The sequence below is a fragment of the Stegastes partitus genome, unplaced genomic scaffold, assembly GCF_000690725.1.
Source record: "Stegastes partitus isolate 25-593 unplaced genomic scaffold, Stegastes_partitus-1.0.2 Scaffold38, whole genome shotgun sequence".
NCBI classification, from domain to species: Eukaryota; Metazoa; Chordata; class Actinopteri; family Pomacentridae; genus Stegastes; species Stegastes partitus.
Window position 1 is genome coordinate 910,273 of NW_007577769.1, and position 23,598 is coordinate 933,870.

Sequence of the window (23,598 nt, forward strand, 5' to 3'; positions counted from 1 at the left end):
GAGAGCATGATGCAACCACAAGGCAGACAGACTACAGACATGGATCTCTCCACACTTCTGTCTTGTGTATGTAACAATTCAAGCAAAACGTGCTCCAATGAAGTTGTGGTAGATTTCCCTATGGTGTGATTTGGCGCTCAGTGCTGCCTCTCAAGGCAAAAAAACTAAATTAAAAGTGAAGCAAGCACATCGAGTTGCAATCTACTAAAGAGGATTAGGGCCACTGAAGAAAAAATAAATAAAATTCTGAGAAAAAAGTCAGAATTCTGAGATTAAAGTCAGAATTCTGACTTTTTTCCAGGACATTAGAAATAAAAAAAAAATCTCCCAGAATTTTTTTCTTCAGTGGCCCTATTCCTCTTCCGTAGCAATCTTTCCAGACACAACGTTTTTATTCAAGTCTGCCTTCACTCAAAATGTCACTTATCTTGCATATTTGACTCACTGTGCAGAAAGATGTTTAACACTAAATAAGTTTAGGAGTGGGGAGAATGTGTGAATGAATGAGTAAAATCGGAAAATGCCTGTTTGTTCTTGGAATTTTATTTACTTGTTTGTATTTTTAAGAAATCCTAAACCAGTAATTGAACAGTTTTATGAAATAAAATCTAACTATTGTAGTTGTATGTGGACACTATACTTCCAATAATATCTAATAACACCAGCAATTTAATATTAGTACTTTTCCTCATCTCTGTTTATCTGTCCTGTTCCAAACTGGACTTCCAGCCACAGCACAACGTTGGTAAATAGACCCAAATGCGTGCGTAAACTGGTGTTTGTAACAAGTTTACCATGTTTGGGGCGAAAATGTGCTTTTCTTGACAACAATTCCTGGGTTTTACAACTCAGTAACAGTCATTTTTATTAAACCGTAGACACTGACACACTAGTCGGTGTGAATAATACCTTAGACAAGCACGCTCCAGATCCCCAATCCTGACATGCCCAAAAGATCTATCGGTAATTTGACGAGTCACTTCAGTTTGACCTGTCGGAGTCGACTTCATTGTCGCTGGCAAAACAGCGTGCGTCAGCAAAAGGTGCAGTAAAGTGTCTATTTGCTAAATCAGCTCTGTGTGATTGGATCTCCGCATCACAACAAACAGCGTCTCTCTCCGCTCAGAGGTGAGTCTCTTCAGCACCTCCTCGGCGCAGTTCATGTGCGTCCTTCAACATCTCCAGCTGGAGACGGTCAGAGCGCGCATCGATCAGCCACATCACAGCGCATCACAGCCGCTTGTCCTCCCGTGTGTCTAACTCACGACATATTCTGGGATTATTATTAACGTCTTCCACCTCGGTGCCGGTAAGGGAAACTTGAGGAATACTTGAAGATGAAGATGAATCTGCCTTAAACATTGAGATTATTTCACTAATACAGAAGCGGCGCCTTTTGTGGCTAGTGAGATTAAAGCCAGCTCCAGGTAAGGCGGCACTAAGTCACTTTAGAGCGACTATCACTGATCCAACATGGGTCAGCACATGTACAAAAATAACGCAGCATGTTGCAGGATGATGTGAATCTTCTCTTTAATTGTGGCACTGAGCCAGTTGGATACTTCAGGCTGTGAGCTCTACACTGACTCTGCGTTGTCTGCTTGCTTTTCTGTGCACAGTTGTGTTCACTGGTAAAGTTGTGTTTTTGTGTGTGCTTTATCATGAGTCACCAAAGCAAACACAATGTTCAGGTGGTTGTGTGCAGAGTTTTCTAACATTGTTAATGACTGACTTGACCTCACTTTGGCTTGATTTGCACTATTACCAGCATCAAATCATTTATTCAGCTGAATATCCATTTCTTAACTTGGTAGCTTGTAAAAGCAAAAGTTAGAGGAGAAATCATGGTAAATGGACTACATTTACATGGCGCTTGTCTACCTAAGTGCTTCTCAAAAGCGCCTGACAGTGTTTTCTCATTCACCCATTCACACACCAACAGAACTGTCATGCAAGGTGCTGGGAGCAACTTCAGGTTCAGTGTCTTGCCACTTTGACTGTGGAGGGGCCGCCAACCTTGCGATTACAGGACAATCCACTCTACCACCTGAGCCACAGCCACCTATCATGGCTTTAGGTCGTGGAGAAGAAATAAACCTTTTGAGAAATTAAATTCAAAAGGGTGTTCTTGAAACAAACCCTTTTTTTTTTTTGCTTTCTTTGCACTGTGTGGGCTCCAGGCTGATTGTTACATTCCTGTTGCAGTGTCTTAAATACAGCATTTTAACAGTTCCAACATATGAGTTTTCACAATTTTGTCAACATTTCTCTCAAACCATCAGTGTATAATGATTCATGATTTCATTTATTGTTCCCTTCAGCAACTGAAGTGCCTCAGAGATCATTATGTTGTCATCTCTCTGCTCTGTTTTTGTCGAGATAATTAGCATACTGTTTATCTCATGCAAGCCAAATGAAACATGGTTCACTGTTTCCAAATGACACATTATGGGATATTTTGTCCCTCCACCTGACTCAGATAGCAAACATTTAGTTGTCACTGAGCTCAAATATCTCTTTTAGTAACAATTAGCCGCCTTTTCATCGAAGACAAATGTGCAGGCACCGTCTACCGCATCCTGCTGCTATGGAGAAAATGACAAGCTGGCATATTAAAGCCTTTCATGTTATTGGCACCAAACTAAGTTGTCATACCATGTTTGCCTCCTGTGCACTCGCACTGACAAGCACTTCAATCTGACTGCAGCGATGCTATTGGCAGTCCAGTGATTCCCCTCATTCAATTACTTCCGCTGAGGTTAATTTACATCCACACCCACCCCCTAATAAATTGGAAAAATGTGTCAGCAACGAATTTGGCGTAACCTGTCATAGCTGATCATTTAGCAGCATGTGAAGTGCAAGCAATTCCCCCGGGACGGCTTATGACTGTGGGGTGTGCAGAGTGATTTCCCTCGGTAGCAGTGAGCCTGACCAAATAAACACTCAGGGAAGGTCTGTCTTCAGGTGGAAAGCGCAGCCTTAGATCTTGAGGTGCTCTTCTTTCGACATGCTATCAATCAGGGCTGTTCTCAAGAGAGATGATGAGTTCTGTTACGAAACTGCTGGCCATGATTGTGACCAGAAAAAGGAAACAAGTAAACTGAAACACCCAAAAGCACTGAAGACAGTACTGTATTGTGTCTTGTTACTCCTACATACAATGTTATTGTAAAATGCCATGTGATTACTATTTATTACATTCAGATCAATTAGGCTGATAGACTAACATCCATCATTCAGTAGTCAATCTGATGACAATGATGACTTCGATCTCCATTTTCCTTTGCTGGGAGAGGGAAAAAAAATCAATAACATAATCCATATTAACAGGAATAAAGATTTCATTCTCTGTCAGTCAGAACATAACTGTCACGATGGGAAGAATCACTTTTAACAGGGAGCTTAAGTCACAGTATTTCATACTATTACTGACAAAGCTCTTGTTGTCAACAGGTGGAATGCCATAACCAGTGTGAGAAAGTAAGAAACTGAGGTATCATGGACTCCTGGATCTTCCCATCATCCCCTCCGAATCTGTCGGAGCACCTCATGTATGACAGCTTCGTGCAGGGCAATGAGTCCAACCTCCATGGGAACCGCACAGACCACAGCTTTAACAGAACCAGCACAGTGGTCATCACCTGCATGTACTTTCTGGTCTGTACCGTAGGGCTCTGTGGGAATGCCCTTGTCATCTACGTCATCCTGCGCTACGCCAAGATGAAGACAGTCACCAACATCTACATTCTCAACTTGGCAGTGGCCGACGTGCTCTTCATGCTCGGCCTGCCGTTCATTGCCATCCAGTTAGCACTGGTTCACTGGCCATTCGGGCCCGTGCTGTGCAGGGTAGTGATGACTGTCGACTCCCTGAACCAATTCACGTCTATCTTCTGCCTGATGGTTATGAGCATCGACCGATACCTGGCTGTGGTGCATCCCATTAAGTCCACAAAGTGGCGCAAGCCGCGTATGGCCAAGACCATCAACCTGACAGTGTGGGGGGTGTCGCTGATGGTTAATCTGCCCATCGTTATCTACAGCGGCATTATTACAAAGCAAGATGGCTCCTTCTGCACCATTGTGTGGCCTGAGCCTCAAGAGGCTTACTACACCGCATTCATGTTTTACACTTTCATTCTGGGCTTCTTCCTGCCCCTTATGGTCATCTGCCTTTGCTACTTGTTCATCATCATTAAGGTGAAGTCCTCAGGCATTCGTGTGGGTTCCTCCAAAAGGAAGCGCTCAGAAAGGAGGGTGACCCGGATGGTGTCCATTGTGGTGGCAGTGTTTGTTTTCTGCTGGCTGCCTTTCTACGTCTTCAACGTCACCTCAGTAACGGGCACCATCAGCACCACTCCCATCCTGAGAAGTACCTTTGCTTTTGTGGTGGTACTAGGATATGCCAACAGCTGTGCTAACCCCATCCTTTATGCCTTCCTATCAGAGAACTTTAAGAAGAGTTTCCAAAATGTTCTGTGTCTTAAGAAGGTGGGAGGGCTTGATGAGGTTGAGCGCAGCGATAGCCGGCAGGACAAATCCCGCATGATGAATGACCCCACAGACACCCAGAGTACTCTGCTGAATGGTGACCTGCAGACCAGCATCTGAGGTGATCAGACTCACATATACGAGCACAATGATCCTCTCAGAAACAGTCATCAGTCTCTCTAAGAATATATCAGAAAGGACATTATTCAAGAGCGAACCAACCTATTAAGAGGAACAGAGAAACAACAGAAACTGATACTGTCAGACTCCAATGTTACTTATTTTGCATTCCCTGTTTGTAAAAAAGTTCATTATAACAAAATCACAAGTGCAATCAAATGCTTTTTATAGGCTGTAAATGAAATCTGTTTGACTCTTCTCAGTCCTCAGTGCTGACTCTAAGGTAAGTCAGAACAGACGCCAACACCCACTGGCTAATGGTCCCCTGGGTGACATGGATTTTCCTTGGAGACGCAGGATTATATACATAGTTTACAGCAGAGAGCCTGTGCCAAGTTTCCATATTTCTTTACTGTGTGAAAATAGTAAAAGAATAATGTGCTGATTTGCTCTAAACCAGCATACCGTTGATAAAACTGCCAGTTAATGTTCTCTGAAAAGTGGTTTGACTGTAAATACTTGTAGAGAAAATGGCTGTGACTGTATAAAGAAATCTGAGAATTTCATCTTTAGTGTTGTTAAATCTTTGAATCTGACTAGTAAATAAATAATGTTTTTTTTTTTTTTTAGACTGAAAATAATGACTGCTAGTGCTGTTGTGTTTGTCATTATGTTCTGTAACACAGTGGTCTTTGTCTAATTAGTGTGAGACCTTTTACTTGTAGTACGAATGTATGAAATGTAAATTTTAATAACAATGTTAAAAGTAAATGTTGAGTCTGTTTTTACTTTTTCCCTGCTTTACTATAGCTACATGCATCATTTAGAGTCCATTAATAGTAATGGCTTGGCAACTGTTTTAAGCCAGCCTTTAACCAATGTGCTGCTAAGATGTGTAGAAACTCTACTACAGTGTTGTAAAGTATTAACTACAGTGACGTCACCTGCCTGCTGTACTGGACTGAATTCATGTGGGCCATTGTTTCATGTCATTGCTTATCTACAGTGCAATTATTTAGGGATATCACACAATACTGCTGCTGTCATTGCTTGCAGATGTTAGAGTAACCTCTCTATTCAAAAATACTGGACCGTGTGATTTTAGATTATTCATTATGAATCTTGAATAATGACTCACCTTCATGTTTTTATGTCATCTCAAAGCTGTCCAGACAATGTTTTATGAACAATTATGTCACTTTTCTTTCTTATCCTCTCTGAAGTCCTACAGAATGTGTCAGAGGTCACCTGGTTGCTGGCCAAAGTTTCCCTGTATTTGAGTAGAGTTGTAAAAAGAGGGTGGGTCACTGTTGTTGAGGTAATGAAGCCATAAAAAGACATTAACTCAGCAGGAGTATGTCCAGTATTGTACTGTGGCCCCCTCTTTGAGAATACAAGGGACTAAACTTGTCTTCTACTGCCTCATAGTAATCTTTACTGACACTCTTGTTTTATAGTGTGTGGTATTTGGGAAGCTATATTTTTAAAGTATGGGTTCTGACACTGCCTGACTGAGTGATGTAAATTTGTGAAGGGCTAGAACACTTATTCCTCAAAAGGTTGTGGTGTTCCTTTATCATCATCATCATCTTCATCACCACAGGGCTGCTGGTCACCTGGACAACCTGTGCCTCCCTGTCTGTTACTAATGTTGGATTGCTATTGTTACGGTTTATTGATCATTTATGCTACATGTGCAGACACTCCCATGTGCGTCAAAGCTAGTGGTAGATTCTGACTAATGCTAAAAGAATCAATGAGTGTCTGTGAGTGTCTCGTCTTGATTTGAACATCTCAGCTAGCAGCCTCTAGCCAACGTGAATATGTGTTTCTACTGATGTAAGCATGTTGTTTTGAAAATGCAAATATAACTTCTTCATGTGTGAGTGTTGCATGACAGACCTGTGAGCCACCACTAATCAAATTCCATATCTAATCTCTGGAGTGTCGCTGAATTGTTTTCCTGAACTGTAACTTATTATTACCATCGAAAGACATGGGATGCCTCTAGTGCCCTAAATGTCTATAGCAACAGTGAGTGTTGGTCGCATAGAAACATTCATTAGGATGTTAATAATAGAGATGACTCAAGGCGTGAAATAAGAATGTAGACATTGCTCGGATGACTGGAAACATTTTTTAAAAAAGAATAAAAAGAGGGGCATATCAGGATCAAGATCCCCAAGCTGTAAAACCAAACACCTCAGTTATATAAAACCGGGGGGAAAAAAAGGTGTAAAGTTTTGCATTGGAGTTTGGTACAAAATGTAAGCCAGCACAAAGCAGACATATTGCATTATGTATAATAGTAGCAGATATTATAAAGAAAAGTGTTACTCTATGTTATGTATTCATGAAGGCTCGTTAAAACAATGCCTATACATACTTTCTGGTGTTTTTTGTTTGTTATAATATAGCTGCATTTTGTAAGATTTTATTGCCAATTTTCTATTTAATATTTGTTCCGTCAGTGTTAGTGTGTTTTTTTATGGCAGGTTTTACCATTTCTGTAGAAAGTTTATATACCATGTTGTTCCAGTTTCTGTTGTGTTAAACAGCAGCTGACACACCAAGTTTTCTGAGCAGAGATTGTGTATGCCTGTGTTGAAACTAAATAAAGAATAAGAAACATAATCATATTTTTTGTGGTACAACAATGTGGAATATCGACATCAGAAAACTGAACGTGTATACTAAAAGGCACTAATACTAAAATTAAATGCCAATTTAGTTACTTCAAAAGTTTAATTAATGGTAAGTTATACTTACATCAAATTAAAGTTAGAATTTTCCACATCACATTTTTTCCCAGAATAACTTTGACATTGCAAATCACAAATACAATGCAAGTTTAAGTCACATGTCATATATTTCAGGTCATATTAAAGTCTGCTAATTACCTTAAAATGTGCAGCATGTCCTAACAATAGTATTAAAACTTTTTTTTTCTTTTCATTTCTTTACTTTTTCAGTCTGGAATGTGTTTACATGCCTTGATCGCTCACAATCAGGCTTCTTGTTTTTTTTTTCTAAAGACTGTTGTGCTTCTTGGTGTGACCACAGAGTGGCGCCATAATCATATGCATAGCTCCATCTGCTCAAAGAACAGAAATACAACACTGAGCTTAGCATGTTTGCACGCGTTTCACTGTGTTCAAGCTATCCACGCTTGACAAAAAGAGAATATATATCCTTTCTTTATGTCCTCGCTTGCTGTACCATGACAAAACCTTGGTGGTAATACAGGTACTGTACAGAATACAGCTTTAAACACCACTTTCTGAGTTGGTACGGCTCAGATGCACTGCAGCACTTCACATCTGACAATATTTTGCCCTCCTGAGAAAGTGTACAAGGAAAATGAGACAAAAGACAGCACATACACATTCCAGTTTTGTTCTGAGTTTAATCACTGAAACGGATAATGAAGCTCTCCTCTTCCTTTTCGTTTCAGCTGTGTCCCTGAATGTCCTTGGGTGGCCTTAACTGCTCCATGATCAAAACCATAGTGTGACCATTGCACTTTGATTTCTCTTTCTGAAATCAACTGGTTTCCTCTAGCCGAGGCTCTGCAGCAGACCAAAGGATATGCATGTTTGTTTTCAATTATAGAGCAGCTAAACAAACAGGGGCTGTGTTTTTTTTTTTCATGTGGAATTACTTTGTGATAGGTACGTGCCCTCATTTATTATTTGAAGGTAAATTTTCAATTCTATAAATTTTTTTTTTTTATACATACACACGCAATCAGTGACAACAAGACCCTGATGTATATGTGTGTTGTGTCTAAAGTCTGACTTGACAGCATACTGATTGAACAGAGTACTAGGTTTACTGCACTGCAGAGGCAAGACATACCACAAACCACGGTGGTCTAGACCAGCCACAGTTGCCATGGAGAAGATTAACACTGATGGATTGAGAGCCAGGCTGTGGTCGCATAGTGCCCATATATGTGCAATGTTTTACTCTCTATAAATCGCACACAATCACCTTCCCCCATCCCCAAACTACAGAAATAAAAGTCATGATGGGCAGGCAGCAAAGCCTTGAGCCATAATTGAGGGCAATTCTTCACATATTATAAGATCATGAGAGCCCAATTGCATGCATTGTTGTTAAATGGGCTGTTTTGTTGCACAGAACATTCAAGGTGTTCAATTAAGAGAGAACACATCATCCTCACATATTATAGGACCTGATCTTGTATTGAGTCTTCTCTTTAGAATGCCATACAAAACCCAAAGCTCACATTCATCATACAATTTCTAAACAGCAAAGGTGAGCCAATTAATCATCACCATCATTATACCAAAAAATTCCACGAGAATGAAAGTGTAATACGTCCATAAAACATTTCCAGTACCAGGACAGCGAGGGACATATGACTGTACTGAAAATAATTATTAAAAAAAAAAAGACACTGAAAAGAACAGTAAACAAAAATTCAATGAGTTGCTAAAAAAATAGATATTCCCTGCCCTCAACCAGACTTAAAAATGAAACAATCAACACAGTAAATAATGGAACATGAGAACGCTCAGGTCCAAATCTTTTTAGTTTCCATGGCAGCGCTACCCCAGCAACTGGCAAAGGCAGCGTCTCTAAGCTCTCCCATGTTTTCTTTGCTCTTAAAAAATAGATGTATACTAGAGTCATACAGTATTTCATAACTAAATTCACAAATGATAAGAAACATAACCATACCTTTAAAAATGTTCTTGCAAAGTTCATAATACACTGAATTTTTTTTTTTTTCTTTTTTTGCGTTCAGTCCTATATGCATATGACAACATACTGTCCTCCATCATGACTAAGTTAAATGCTTGGTCAGTTGAAATGAGAGCACCGTGGGAGAAACATGGAGGGTGTGTGGGAAGTGGAGGGGGTCCGAATACTGTAGGAAAAATCCAGATGTGCCCAATCAACGTGACAGTTCAGTCGCGCTCAGACTCTGCCCCTGCAGCAGGAAGGGGAAGGGAGAGAGAGTGAGGGATGTGGGGCCTCTTCCCTCTGCCCAAGCCTGGATCTGACGGTGCCCGACTCTTCCTCCTTCTCTCCTCTTCATTCAGTTTTGTCAAGTAGATGCCAAGAAGTAGCTCAGTGCTTGTTTTTTTTTTTATTCTTTTAAAAGGTTGCATGATTTTACACGTCTTTTTATTTTTGTCCTCCAGAGCTTGGAGGAGCAGACTGGTAGTCAAAAAGTTTCAGGTAGGTTTGTGTGTTTGCGTTTCATCCTGTCCCCAGTCCCTTGACTCTCTCATTAGAAGCAGTGGTTCTTTATGGTCAGTGGTCACGAAGACTACTCATACTCAAGAAACTGTTTATGGTAGAATAAAAGATACCTGAGGGGAGAAAGAAAAAAATCTATTAGGATCTCATACAGTTGAACATTTTATAGAACTTTTGATGTTTTGTTTCCACTCTTACCCTTCGCTATCGAGTACATCCTTAATGCTGGCCTTGGTGATTATGGCGTCATCACATTTAAACCACTGGTCTTTGTGCTGCCGGATGAAGCTGGTGTAGTGGCCACTCTCTAATGTGCCTTGGTGGTTGACCACCGCAAACAAGGAATACCTAGAAACAAAAGTGAATAAAGAGGCTCATGCTTCTCTGAGTTTGTTCTTTTTGTGTCATTTAAACATCAGTATCTCATAAACCCCGTTATCCTTCCCATACACAAAGGCCTTGCTTTTGTTCAAAACCCTGCACTGTTGCTCTTTAAGGTAATTTTTCACACTGCAGAGACCTCAACAAAGAGCATTCTGAATAGCATCTTGTGTCTTTACCACAAGACAACCTGTCGGTTTTGTTAAGACAGTAAATTCTCAGTAAATGTCCTGGAAAATGAAACCTGCCATGGATGAAGAAAACTAAGCAGCTTTTAATAGGCTTCAAACTGATTTAATTAGGGGAAGTCACAGCCGGATGCTTCGGGTCATTAGCATTTGCTGCTGTGCTACAGTTAAAATTTCTCCAATGATGTCAGTGCTGCTGTACAACTGCTGTGAATGGAGTGTTAATAAATTAGTTTGCTGTAATACACATAACCTAATGTACTCACTTATTGTCGTTGTTTAATACATCAACCGACTGTTGATACTGCCCGTTCATTCTGCTCTCTTTACTGAAAAAGAAAGAAAAAAACAAGTTTTAATATTACATGTATGCATAAACAGGCAACACTGACACAGAAATCCACTAGGTGGCAGAATAATACCATCTATGCAAGCAGATCACCTCTGGGGCTGTACACTAATGATCTTTCTGTCTATGAACAGAGCTGAATGGATCCTACATCGAGGGGTGGGGCATGCCTGCTGCTGCACGCTCTACTGACACGGATGTATATTTATAGAGAGCATTTAATAAAGCTGTTTTGGCATGATAATGATTGTTTGTGTTTGTGTATGTCCTTGTAAGTGCATTACAAAAATACAATAAATAAACTGAAGAGCTGCTGCTGCTGCTGCTGGATGTGACAAAATTCTGTTACCTTACATCAACGATATTTACTGCAGAACATGGAAAGATAAGCTGTTCTATAGTAAAAACAAACAAACAAACAAAAAAAAAAAACACTGATATCTGTGGTAATCTCACCTGGATGCCATGAAGGGTGTCATGTCCAACTCTAGAGGGAAGGAAACATATGTAGTAATCTTCCTCCGCAGTTTAGCAGAGTGCTCAAATCGCTGGAGAGGGCAAGAGAGGGACGAGGAGACAGGAGAGGGGGGAAGGGGCAGAAAAATGGCAAGGAAAAGAGAAGGGCGTGGGGATGGGAGAGATGGGAGAAGAAACACATTTAGAAACAACAGGCATCATCATTACAATGTAGAAGAAAACAACACATCGAGTGAAAAGTAGAATTGCATGTTTTCCTGACAGGCTGTCGCAGTTTTACACATTCATAACGATATAATAACAGGCTTGGATTTATCTAAGACAATCGTCGTTCAGCCTGTTCCTATGAATATCATAAATACATTATAGGTCTCTAGTACTTTACAATAAATAAAACATGGACAGTGGAGGACTGTATGAGTCATTAAAACCATAGGTGTCCTGGGACACTGTATGAAAGTGCTACACAGTAAGAGGGAACGCACAAACAACTAAAATGAGAAATGTGAGATTAACAATAAGATGGACGAGCTAACAGCCTTGGTGAGGAATCACGAGGACTTTCATGAGTGTAGTGTTTCACCGTGATATTGGTTATAGGGAAACAGTATTCCATCATCACCATCAATGGCTTTTGGACAGTTTGGGCAGAGAGGAATAAATTCCCAGGGTGGCAAGGCAAGGGATGAAAGGCTTGTGACTCTCTTTAACAACAAACGGTGCCACCTTGGTCACATGTCTGCACGCCAGACATTGACTGTTAGCAGTTGGGCTACATGCATACTGCATACCCATGGAGACTTCACATGCCACCCTGGATGTTGTTAAAACCACAGGACTCTGGGCTCTGCACTCCTTCATGATTTCCAGAGATTTTAATCACAAACCTGCCCTACTAGACATGACAGGAGCCTGGACCAGCTGTGGCTATGCGGTTTAAATGTCCTCATCTTTCTGCTGAAGTTTTATAATTTTATTTTTCCACAACCTTGGGCAACTGTTGCCTTTTCCCTGCAGGGAATAATAAAGCTTTTCTGATCCTGAACCACCACACACAAGCAATGCAGCAGTCAGCTGAGCTAATGCAAAATCTGAACCTTGCATGAAATGTTTTTTTTTTGTAAAAGCTAAATTTGAATGATGACTTAACCCACATAACATAGGATTATTTACAAAGTTTCTAGGTTGGTATATTTCTGCTGTTTTGAAGTGATGACTGACAAAATTAGATGTGTGACTGATGTGAAACTCAGTGTATCCTTAAATAATCAAACTGTTAGACAGTGACAGATAATGTAATGAGTGATAGTTGGCAGCACATTGTCATTGGCTGACTCACTTTGAGATGGAAACATGCTACGATGGGGAGCTTCTTCATTGTCAGCTGTTTGGTAGACTCCTGGTAACTATGGCAACCACCACACTTGATTTTGGCACTGCTTCCTAGATGCTCGGGCCGTGTAAACCTGCAAAGGGATGGAATAAAAAGAGAAGAGAAAGGATGTGTAAGAGTGGAGAACGCACAGGTCTGCAAACTGGGAGAAAGAGGAAGAAAGCTGGAATGGTTTCTGTATGGGATGGATGTTTCAGGTTTTGTCAGAGTATGCACCCAAACGCACCTCTGCAGTCAAAAATCTCGCACTCAAAGTTAATCTGAAGGCCTGTATAATAAGCCAGCCAGCAGGGTTTTGGTGCAGTCCCACTGTTTTCACCCAGCCCAAAGCCCTGCTGGTACTGCCAACGCCTCTATCGCCATGGCAACAGCACCAACCAGTTCTGTACCTTTAAGACACTTGCTGCAGCAACTAGGGGTGTGCGAGGAGCTGCGGTAAAAAAAAAAAAAAAAAAGTCAGCAGGAAAGAAGGNAAAAAAAAAAAAAAAAAGTCAGCAGGAAAGAAGGTGAGAAAAAGAGAGGGGGAGGATGAGACAAATGTGAGAGGTAGAGAGTGAGGGCACAGGAGAAAAGGAATTAGGTAGAGAGGAGAGGGAATGACATAAGATAAGGAGAAGAGGAAAAGAAATTGCAAGAATGAAGAGGCAGTGGAGGAGATATGAGAGGTCACACCTGCTCTGTCAACCTGGCGATGGAGGAAGATGAGATCTCAGGATAACAGAATTCTTGTGCCTGAGCAGACACCATATGTGACCCCTCATACAAGTGAAGGGATGAATTAAATTTGCTTGGCTACGGCTGAAAGACAATAGATAAAGAGTGGTAACACCTCACTTTCTTTTAAAATGCTATGACCATAATTCATTTCTATCCAATAATGTTTAAATACTATTGCCGTTATTGTCCATCAGCACAACGGAACGCAACTTTTAGTAGCTCTGCACACCAGCTGCATCTGACCACTGGGTTTTTCAAAAGAAGCCCCTTTAATTTAGCATTAGAAAATATTCCCCGGCCTAATTGACTGAGAAATAGTGTTGATAGTGTTTGACAGATAAATAGGTCAAAAGCAAAGGGTGTTTTTTGGGTTTTGTTTTTTTTCCAAAGAATGGAAAAATAAGGCAAGCTGTCTAGTGCTAGCTTAGACCGAAGGTATACCTGCGCAGGCAATCTGTAAGCGTGGTGGATCCTGACAAGTGGCTCTCTCCATTGACTGTGCTGCCATCCCCTCCAGGGCTAAGGGGCCAGAAAGGCGTGGATGAGCCAGGCAAGTCCAGACTGATGTCCCAGAATGGATCTATCGTCGTGGAAACCCCACTGCAGAAAAAAAAAAAAAAAAAGAAGAAGGGAGTCCAATTAGGATGTTTAATAAGCAGTGTGTAGCTTTGTGTGTCACTTACAACAGGTCATGATAGGAGGATGATGACACAGATGGCAATACGTGAGCTTAAATTCACACAGCCTTGGCAGATTCTGATCATGTTTTTGTTTAAGCTCGCTGGGAGATTGAATGTGTGCATGTGCATAATATCCACACTGTTGTTTCAGGTCAATTTGCAATTCAATGAAGTGTTACATCAGAAAAAAAAAATGGCTTTGCATAAAGAATTTGTATTAGTACAGCCCAATGACCGTGAAGGACCGTAGCCTGGGCAAAATGGAGGCATCCAGTGGAGAATGAACCAAGTATATGTAAAGATATACACACAAAGATGGGCTGCCACGCATGATCACTGTTGATTAGATGAGTCATGGTTTTGTAATACCCAGAGGTGCCAGTGGGTGGCTAAGAAGGCAAATAGGCATTTACAGTGATGCCAGAGTAACCCTGCAGTAATATGGCACCATTATGGTGCCTCTGCTGTTAGAACGCCTCAGATACTGTAGTGCGTTGCTTAAGGGCTTACCCAGTGGTAATGTGTTGTCAATAAGACTATTAATAATTATAAAGGGGTTTGACTTACTGTCAGAATGACACACAAAACAGAATCACTAATTCTCCATCAGCACTGTCTCTTTTCACTGTGGATGCAGGTAACACTGCAGTAAGGCTTGCCTGCTAGTCTGGGCGAGGTGCTTTGCAGTTCAGTGCAGCGTGCTAGTGTTAATGTGACAGGACAGCTCTAGGGGGCAGGCAGGCAACGCTTGGATTGCGCTGCTGTCTAGACAACCCCCATTAAAGCAGCTCTGCAGGGACTGGGCCTTTGAATAAGAGCAGTGGCGAGGACACAACCAGTGGTTCTGCCACTGTGAGAGGATAGATAGTGTCCACTTCAATCAACCCGGTGGTGAGAGGTGAGTATTGGACGACAACAGAGAGAGATGGATGAATAAGTGGAGGCATACAAGTGGTCACATGATGCTCCATCAAGATGAATGGGCAGCAAACACTTTAGATGTGATTTAGTTTCAACAAATTGTCCTTTGCATCTTGACACGTTTTTACACCACAAACACATTAGACACACAAACTTACTGGCAAACTTGACAGGTAACATCCGATTGCAGGCCCCCAGTGAAGATTTGGTCAATGATGCAGTTACAGTGATTTGGATTGTTGGCCTTCTTCCCATTGTCGTCTCCTGCAGGACACAGAACAGGAAGTAAAAATCTACACGCGCCACCTCCACCAGCCTCTTTGGCACTTTCTCACTTCACTTTTCAGCAGTACTTCTCTGCTACTTTACAATGCTATGGATTCTCTCTAGCCAATCAGAGCAAGCGTTACTGCTGGGTCTGGGGGTGACTCAGACTGCTATTGCACTGCAGCAGGGCCTATTGACATTCCTCACACTGCTTGCTTGCTTGTCCCCTTGGTGCACACCATTGTCAGTCTCCTTCAGGGTGTTTCCAGAGAAATAAGGCAGTGTGCTCCGTGGGTAGATCTAATGTATAATTCCAGATGCCGCATCAGTGGCAGAAGGTGGCTCAGCCACCGACACATTGTCATTCTCAACTGACATTGTTCTTAGACCATTCAGAAAAAAACTGCTATCTTAGCCTGACAGAAAATAATTCAGAATGCACATGTGACAAATAACTAAAATCAGCCCTCAAGCTTAATGTGTTTTAGGACAACTTAGTGTAATGTTTGACCCTAAAAGTCTTTGTCATTGGTCATAGGGATTCAGGTGAAGCTTACTGATGGTGTCTCCTTTGCAGTGCCTATGTAGTACATCCAATGCTGCGATGAGGAACTCATGGGCATCTTGCTGCTCGTAGCCTGCGAGATGACGTGCGTGAGTCCACACCAGGTGCAGCAGCCGGAAGGGAATGTGGGGCGAACGGTGGCCCGAGTAGAACTGAAAGCAGGGAGGAGAGATAGGAGAGGAGGTGGGGGTGGAACAGAGAGGTGGGTTAACCTATTTTCCAAGTTTTGGTAAGTGTGTTATTTTCTCACTTTTCTGTCAATCTCATTGGTACATTACTCACGATCCATCTATAATTTACTGTTGAACATAACACAAATGTTCTATTAGTGGAGGTGATCCAACCCTTTTGATCACTTCTTTTGACAGGTCTCGTCAGACATGAATGAATTCCAACACATGTCACCGAACTGCACCAGCTATAATGACAGCACATCCACAGAGAGGGGAAGTGTGAGGTGCAAGACAGAGAAGTCAAAGTGGATGGCTGGAAAAGAGGAGGGCTTGGAGCAAAAACATCCATCTGTTAAGTGTTGCAGAGTCTCTGGGTTGACATGGGAATTCGAGTGAGTGACAATCCAGGTCAGGGTCAAAAGATGCGGATAAGAAAGCAACAGAGCTGAGTAGAACGCAAGAGCTGGTAGAGTGCAAACAGTCCTATAAAGTTTCAACGAGAGCTCATTAATGCTGGCTTTCATTTCTCGTCACGCAGATGTTGCACACATCTCATTTTATTCTCCACAGTTCTCTCTGAAGTGTGATTCAGCTGTGAGAAGGAAAAACATGCCGACATTTCTTTTTGAATCATACAGACTCTTCCCCTTCTCGACAGTTTAAAGGTGGCTGACAAACAAAAGATAATACAAGAGGAGGAGGAAGTGGGGGAGCGAAAGAGAGAAAGTGGCTGATCAAAACAGGCCGCACCTCTTTACTATTTAAACCTAAAAAGCTGTGCCTGAGTGTGTCTGCAAAGTCGGATGATAACTTTTGATGATGAAAAGGACGCGAGTTGGACATGCGCAATAATTCTGCATATGTCAGGATTTTTTTCTCATAAAATAAAAAAATTAGAAAAAATGAAAATGACCCTAAACTTTCTGCCTCAGACAGAAACAGACTCAATTAACATCTGCCTCCCTGGGTGATAGAGGTAAGCAATTACCTCCCTCGTGTTATACAGCTAAACACACAGGACTCTGCATTCTGTGTGTGTTGTGGGGGGTGGGGGGTGGGGGGTGGTGATGAATCAACTCATCACACATTATAACACCACTTGCCATCTGTGGGTCTATACATACTAGTAAGTGAGAGGGTGTAAGAAGAAAGTAAGACAGTGTGGGAGCAGATCAGGCAGCCATTATGCAACACTTTCGGTTGATGAGTTTGTTGCACATGAAAAGGAAAACCTTTGTAGCAAAGGCTGTACACATGGCTGTGTGATGTAATGTGCACTGACTGTATGAGTTTAATTACTGCATTCTACTTATTACCTTGTACATGGCTCTGTACATTCCTTTCAGGCAGCATTTTATCCCTCCACTCTGCCTTTCTTTTTGGACTCAACAAAAAAGCGCAACAGTGACTCAGACCTCTGCGGTGGGTTTACACTCCAAGAAATATTCTGTATTGCATAGTTGTTCAAAAAAACAAAAACTCTCAAGTTATGGCTGTGTGTTGAGTAAAACCACGTTTTTTTCTTTTTTTTGTGAGACTTAACAAACCTATGTACTAAATACAGACACACAAATATTGCATACCTCCTGAAAGAGCTGCGACATCTCACAAACCAGACAGGAGTTTGATTGCATCTCGCACTTGTGTCTGTCAGAGAGAAAGAAGTCTCGCAGCAGTGGTGTGTGTGTTAGGGCCTGTACAATACAGTTCATGAAACATGTGTTGCCCAGGTTTATTAACCCTCGTAAACCTGCAAGACAAGAAGAAAAGGAGGACAAAAATGAGAATAACATGGCAATGGTATGACAGTAAGCTGATCATTCTCTGTTTGTTTGGACTCAGTAGTAACTGTAGTGAACTTCCTTCTTAGAAACCAACAGAAATAGACAGCATTAATGAATCGGTAACCAGAGAACCTTGCAAATAATACTAATATTTTAATGATGTCTTAACCAATTTAAATCAAATGTCAAATGCTACCTTATTACACATTCTCAGGTGCTGCTGTTCTGAATGTGATGTGCTAGTAGACAGAATATCTTTGAAATATCTTTAAGTTTTTAACAAAACAAGCATCTGAAGACATTACTTTTGGTTCTAGGATATTACAATGGGCATTTTTACAGTTAATTAGAAAAATAATTGCCAGCTTAAAAAATATTTAAAATATTTGGTAGTTGCAGACCTATATGTACCCACTCATATGGTAGACTCAAAGTATTCAGAATCTTTCATTTTTTGCACAGTTCTGTTGTTGATTTAATCCTAAATTCATAAAATTCATAAAATCACCATTTTTGATTAACCTACACTCACTAACCCATAATGAGAGAGTTATGAAAGGTTTCATCAACAACTTTGCAAATATGTAATCTCTAATTTACTAAAACATTCAGACCCCTAGTACACTGTGAAGCCCCTTGAGCTCCAATGTGCAGTTTAAAATGTTCTTGGGTAAGTCTTCAGTAACATCCACACCTGGATTTGGCCAGTGGATCCCATTCTTACTGTCAAATCCTCTCAGGAACCATCTGTGAACTGCCATTTTCAGGTCTTTGCATAGCTGTTCTGTGGGTTTTAAGTGTGGGCTTTGGTGTGACGAGTCAAAGACAGTGAGAGATTTATTCAAAGCTATACCAGCATTGCAGTTGCTTCAAGCTTTGGGTCGTGGTCGTGCTGAAAAGGTGAGCGGTCACTCTCGTGCAGTTATCTCTCACTAAGATGTGACAGTTTCCTATGTCCCTGCCACTGAGAAATACCCCCATAGCCTGATGCTGCCACCACCACGCACCAACAACAACAGTATTAGCCAGGAGATGAGCAGTGCCTGCTGTGTCCCACACATAGTTAATTTAAAAAATCTAAAGTTTTTTTAGTCATTACACGAAAGAATGTTTCGCCTCATGCTATTGGAGTGCCTTAAATGATGTTTGGCAGAGTCCAAGCTGTCATATGTCTTCTAATCAACAGTGGTATCCATCCAGCCACTCTACCATAGAGGCCCGTTTTATGGAATGCTGTAAAGACGGTTGTCTCCCATGAGAACTTCTGAAGCTGTCAATTATTGAACCAATGGGCTACTGGGAACACTCAAAGGTTTAGAAATGGTTTTATAGCCTTGCCCTGATCTATGGCTCACCACGATTTTATCACCCACAGTCCAAAAGACAGTTCCTTGGGCTTGGTTTGAGATTTAGTTGAATTGTGCACCTTGTGGCACCTTGTAAACACATCACAAATATAAAGATAATCATGACTTAAGGTGTAATTGTGTCTTAATAAGAGGATTTTATTTTTTTACGAAATTTGCAAACATTTCGTTATCGTGTTTTGCTTAGTGTACTCTGATGGTGAAAATAGGGATATTAATCCATTTAAAATTAAACCTATTATACAGCATGTAGTACATACATCTAAATATACAAGGCTAATTAGTAAACATTAAGACCACTGACACTGTTTGCATGGCTAGAAAGTTGAGTCAGGTCTGCCAGAAAAACTGTGTGTATCCTGGAAAAGACTCCAAAACTGTGAATGAATTCATTTAGTGTGAGACAGTAAAGCCCTTCACTGACGGCCAGTAGAACAGGTGAGACACAGCAAGGTCTTGGTTCTACTCCAGTTGAGCAAGGTTTAGTTTTGGAAGAGAGCGCTCAGTAAGAGCTTAAACACTTCAGACTAGTCCTGGCGTGCACACATACATAAAGACACTGCCCAATCAGGAAGGCCAACCGCGCTGTTAGAAGATATAAGAGACTGAAGGATACCAGACAAAAGGGGGCAGAGAGAATGGTGAATTCAGTACATGGACAAAATTAGAGACACAACAAAAGAGAGACAGAGAAGAAAAAAAAAAAAGCAATAGATAAATGAGAAGACAGAACAGACACAAAGCAAGTTCTGGGGAAACACAGAGACAAATTCAGGCCTGTTGTGTTGTGCATCTATCAGAGAGGGAACATTGTGTTCTGCCTCTCCCAGTGCACTGCCTGTGGGGCTGCCCAGCCTTGTTGACCTTGGGTATCGCACTTAAATGCATGAGTGACCCCAAGTACACTTGCGCCATAGGCACACGTACACACACAGAGCAACGGAGAATCCCCACAGTACTCTCACACACACATGCGCAACCGTCTAAGTATGAAAAGCTGTGATGTTTAAGACTCGCAGACTGAGCAGTGCAGTCTATTGCCCACCTATGGTACAGTTCGTAGTGATTTTCCTCCGCTTTGGATTGTGTCGTAATAATTCTAGCTCCCTCTTGGTTGGCTCCCATGTTGTGTATTTCTCTCCTATGCCTGTGGATACAAAGAAACACAAATGTGATGGCACCCAGATGTCAGATGGCCTAATTTCAAAAGCTGTATTAATTTCTCTGACAGAAAGCAGGATGCTATACCTTGCAATTTCCAGGCTTTCCTCTGCTCCTCTTTGGCAATCTGCTCCATGTCTTTGTCGTATATGTAGTCTTGACACACAAAACAATATATTCCACCGTATAATAAGTCTATTGCTGGAAGCGGGAAGGAAGAAGAGAGGAGAAGGAGAGAGATTGCAACATAATTACAAATAGATTCTTCTTGCACAGTAATACACATTGGGTTTTATTTTTCTGTCCAACCTCACTGGCACAAACAGCATTAAGATAAAAGCTTTCTCCTCCCTACACTTTTCGATCACTGCAATATGCTACCATCTCATTGCTTGTACGGAACAATTACAGGAGATGTGAGGGGAGCACTGATAGGTGTATTTGTATCCCACCCCCACCTGTGCTTCCTACAAAGACACACCACCTTTTCCATTCTCAAACTCCACAGCAACAATACCTCAGCTCTGTTGCCGTGACAACCTATTTTTAGCTTAACTGGACATTTTTCTGTTTTTGGCACTACCCACACTGAGAAATTGAGCTAACACATCATGTATAAAACCTGACTCGTGTATGTTGTGTTGTCATCACACTGGTGGGGTTTTTTTTGTATTTGTGTATGTATATATATATATATATATATGTATACACAGCACCCTCCATAATTATTGGCACCCCTGGTTAAGATGTGTTAAAAGCCTTAAAAGAAATTCAATTTTTATTGCAGAAGCAAACTCTCACACTGAAAATTGTAGAAAAATGTAACCTTCAACTCAACTCAAATGAATTGTTGGCAAAAGGGGGTTGTACAAAGTATTGACATCAAGGGTGCTAATAATTGTGGCACACATGATTTGATGTAAAAGAATTATTTTTTAATGTGGGATTTTTTTTCACACTGAATAAATGCACTTCATTAAAGGTTGAATTTTCCTCTTTTTTTCATTGTGGTCCTATATTATTTAGACAAAAACTGAATTTACTAGAAACTGAAGAACACATCTTAACCAGGGGTGCCAATCATTATGGAGGGCGCTGTATGTGTGTGTGTGTGTGTGTATATATATATGGCATGCCATTTGGGAAATTATATATATAATTAAAGTCTGAATATATGGAATAAAAATCTGAATATATATAACGAATCTCTTTGGGTTTACATACAGATGGCGGCACACATAGACGCAGTGAAAATTTTGAGAGTCTTGTCTATCCCAGTTGTTCATTCCACAAAACTTACAGCCGAGAAACTTTGCCGAACGTCAGGGCAATGAACACTGCTAAAATTGTGGCGCTCGGTTGTGATTTGGACATACTACACCAACACAGAGTCCGATCAGAGACTGTGCCGCCAGTTACCCGAGAGAGAAGGAAGTGCAAACGGTACGAACGTTAACAAAGGACGAGGAAGAGAGCCGGGATCCATGCGGGCAGACAGACAGACAGCTAGCTATGAACTTTTCCAGAGTCGCTGCAGAAGCAGGACACTGAATATTGTCAGGGACTCCTCACACCCTCTCCATAAAGTGTTGGAACCTCCTTTGTTTATGTGTGTACCGTTGGCGTTTCCTTCTCTCTCGGGTAACTGCCGGTATAGTCTCTGATCGGACTCCGTGTTGGTGTAGTGTGTCCAAATCACAAGTGGCCGCCACAATTATAGCGACGTTCATTGCCCTGATGTTCAGCAAAGTCTCTCGGCTAGTTTTCTGGAAAGAACGTCTGGGATAGACAAGACCCTCAAAACACTCATTCTCTCTGTTCACGGAAGGGGCTGCTGTATCTATGCGTGCCGCCATCTTTTCTTTATATATATTCAGACTTTCATTCCATATATTCAAACTTTCGTTATATATATTTAGACTGTTACATATATGCTATATATATATAATGCATAAGAAAAGGGAAAAAAAATACCAGATGAACACGATAATCTTTCTGTCATTATTGTTATCTCTGGTGAAGTGTAGCTACGTTTAGAAACCATGCTCTCCTCAACACCCAGTTAAAAAAAAAAATTAGAGCAACACAAGTGGCAGTGAGACAAGATGTATTCAGCGAGTACTGCAAGAGACATTAAAAGGACTTCATCTGTCTTGCTCAGTTGAGTGAAGGACAAGAGCAAAGACTGACAGGATGAGGAAAGAGGACTAGAGAATGAGGTATATTTTTAAAAAAAAGTGATGTGGAAGAAGCTATGAAAAGACTCCTGAGAGTGAAGCAGTTATGAACGGGAAGTAAAAAAGATGAAAAAGCAGCCCTGAGAAGGGAGCTTGCTTTCTAGTAGTCTAGCAGGAGTTTGGATTAATTTGATTAGAGGTAGAGATGAACAGAGTGCCAATGTCAGAGGGGCTCCTGTGGAAAGCTCAAAGCTAATTAACACTGTAGCCCTGCACTGGGGGCTGTGTGTGTAACCAAACTGTTGAAAGGCATTAAATCAATTAAAGCTATTAAGACAACTACCAAGTCACTTCATTGTCTCCATTGTTTCTATATTTAGCTGTCCTCATCGGGGTAATATCAAAATCTTGCTTATTAGTTTCATTTGCATAATTAGCATGGTTGAAACGAGGGTGTCTGGTAGCTGTGGATTAAAACAGCCTACCACTCCTCCCACCTTGCTGCTGGATGAAGGCGATAGTAGTACCGTAAACCCATGACATCTGACTGACTCCCACTGGAATTGTGATGTGCGGCAGCGAGACTGAGGTTCAGCTCCCCTGACTGTTCAGCAGGGGAAGCTGCCCAAAATTTTAAGTTAAGTTTTATTTACAAAGGAAATCTCATTGGGTTCAAGATCTCTTCTTTCAGTGAGACCTGAGAACTAATTACATACGTACAAGTAAGGTTGAGTGATATGAAAATATCAAAACAGTTTTTTGGGGTTTTTTTTGGTTGTTTGTTTTTTTAACATTGGTCGATATTTGGATATGTACCCAATATCTGCGCTAATTATACATTGCACTTTGATTACTGTTTGCTATTGTTACAGATTATTTAATTTTTTAATGTCCACTGCACCAAAGATACAATTTGCACATATCCATACATCCATTACCTATACACCGCTTAATCCTCACTAGGGTCGTGGGGGGGCTGGAGTCTATCCCAGCCGACTCAGGGCGAAGGCAGGGGACACCCTGGACAGGTCGCCAGTCTATCACAGGGTCACACTTAGAGACAGACAACCAAGCACACTCACATTCACACCTACGGACAATTTAGAATCACCTTAACATGTTTTTGGACTTGTGGGAGGAAGCCGGAGAACC

The 23,598-nt window shown here is 41.2% G+C and overlaps 2 protein-coding genes across 3 annotated transcripts in view; one reads left to right on the forward strand and one right to left on the reverse strand.

Annotated features, from left to right (window-relative positions):
* The first annotated feature begins 3,501 nt into the window (after nt 1-3,501).
* Nucleotides 3,502-4,614, forward strand: LOC103373483 (somatostatin receptor type 2-like). Its single transcript, XM_008303375.1, has one exon. It carries the CDS (start codon nt 3,502-3,504, stop codon nt 4,612-4,614), a length of 1,113 nt encoding a protein of 370 aa, XP_008301597.1.
* A 2,731-nt stretch (nt 4,615-7,345) lies between these two features.
* The window catches only part of LOC103373486 (ubiquitin carboxyl-terminal hydrolase 22), a 31,980-nt gene continuing 15,727 nt past the window's right edge, over nt 7,346-23,598 (reverse strand). For both annotated transcript variants that reach the window (XM_008303393.1, XM_008303387.1), the window contains 11 exons: nt 20,357-20,470; nt 20,154-20,255; nt 17,541-17,707; nt 15,777-15,936; nt 15,111-15,216; nt 13,793-13,951; nt 12,581-12,707; nt 11,221-11,312; nt 10,682-10,744; nt 10,045-10,194; nt 7,346-9,959 (listed from right to left, as the gene is read on the reverse strand). In XM_008303393.1, coding sequence (XP_008301615.1) covers nt 9,917-9,959; nt 10,045-10,194; nt 10,682-10,744; nt 11,221-11,312; nt 12,581-12,707; nt 13,793-13,951; nt 15,111-15,216; nt 15,777-15,936; nt 17,541-17,707; nt 20,154-20,255; nt 20,357-20,470 — 1,283 coding nt within the window. In that variant the 3' untranslated portion in view covers nt 7,346-9,916. The remainder of the gene's footprint in view (nt 9,960-10,044; nt 10,195-10,681; nt 10,745-11,220; nt 11,313-12,580; nt 12,708-13,792; nt 13,952-15,110; nt 15,217-15,776; nt 15,937-17,540; nt 17,708-20,153; nt 20,256-20,356; nt 20,471-23,598) is intronic.

Coding starts and splice junctions, on each gene's coding strand:
- LOC103373483 (XM_008303375.1), top strand. CDS start 3,502: ATGGACTCCTGGATCTTCCCATCATCCCCTCCGAATCTGTCGGAGCAC.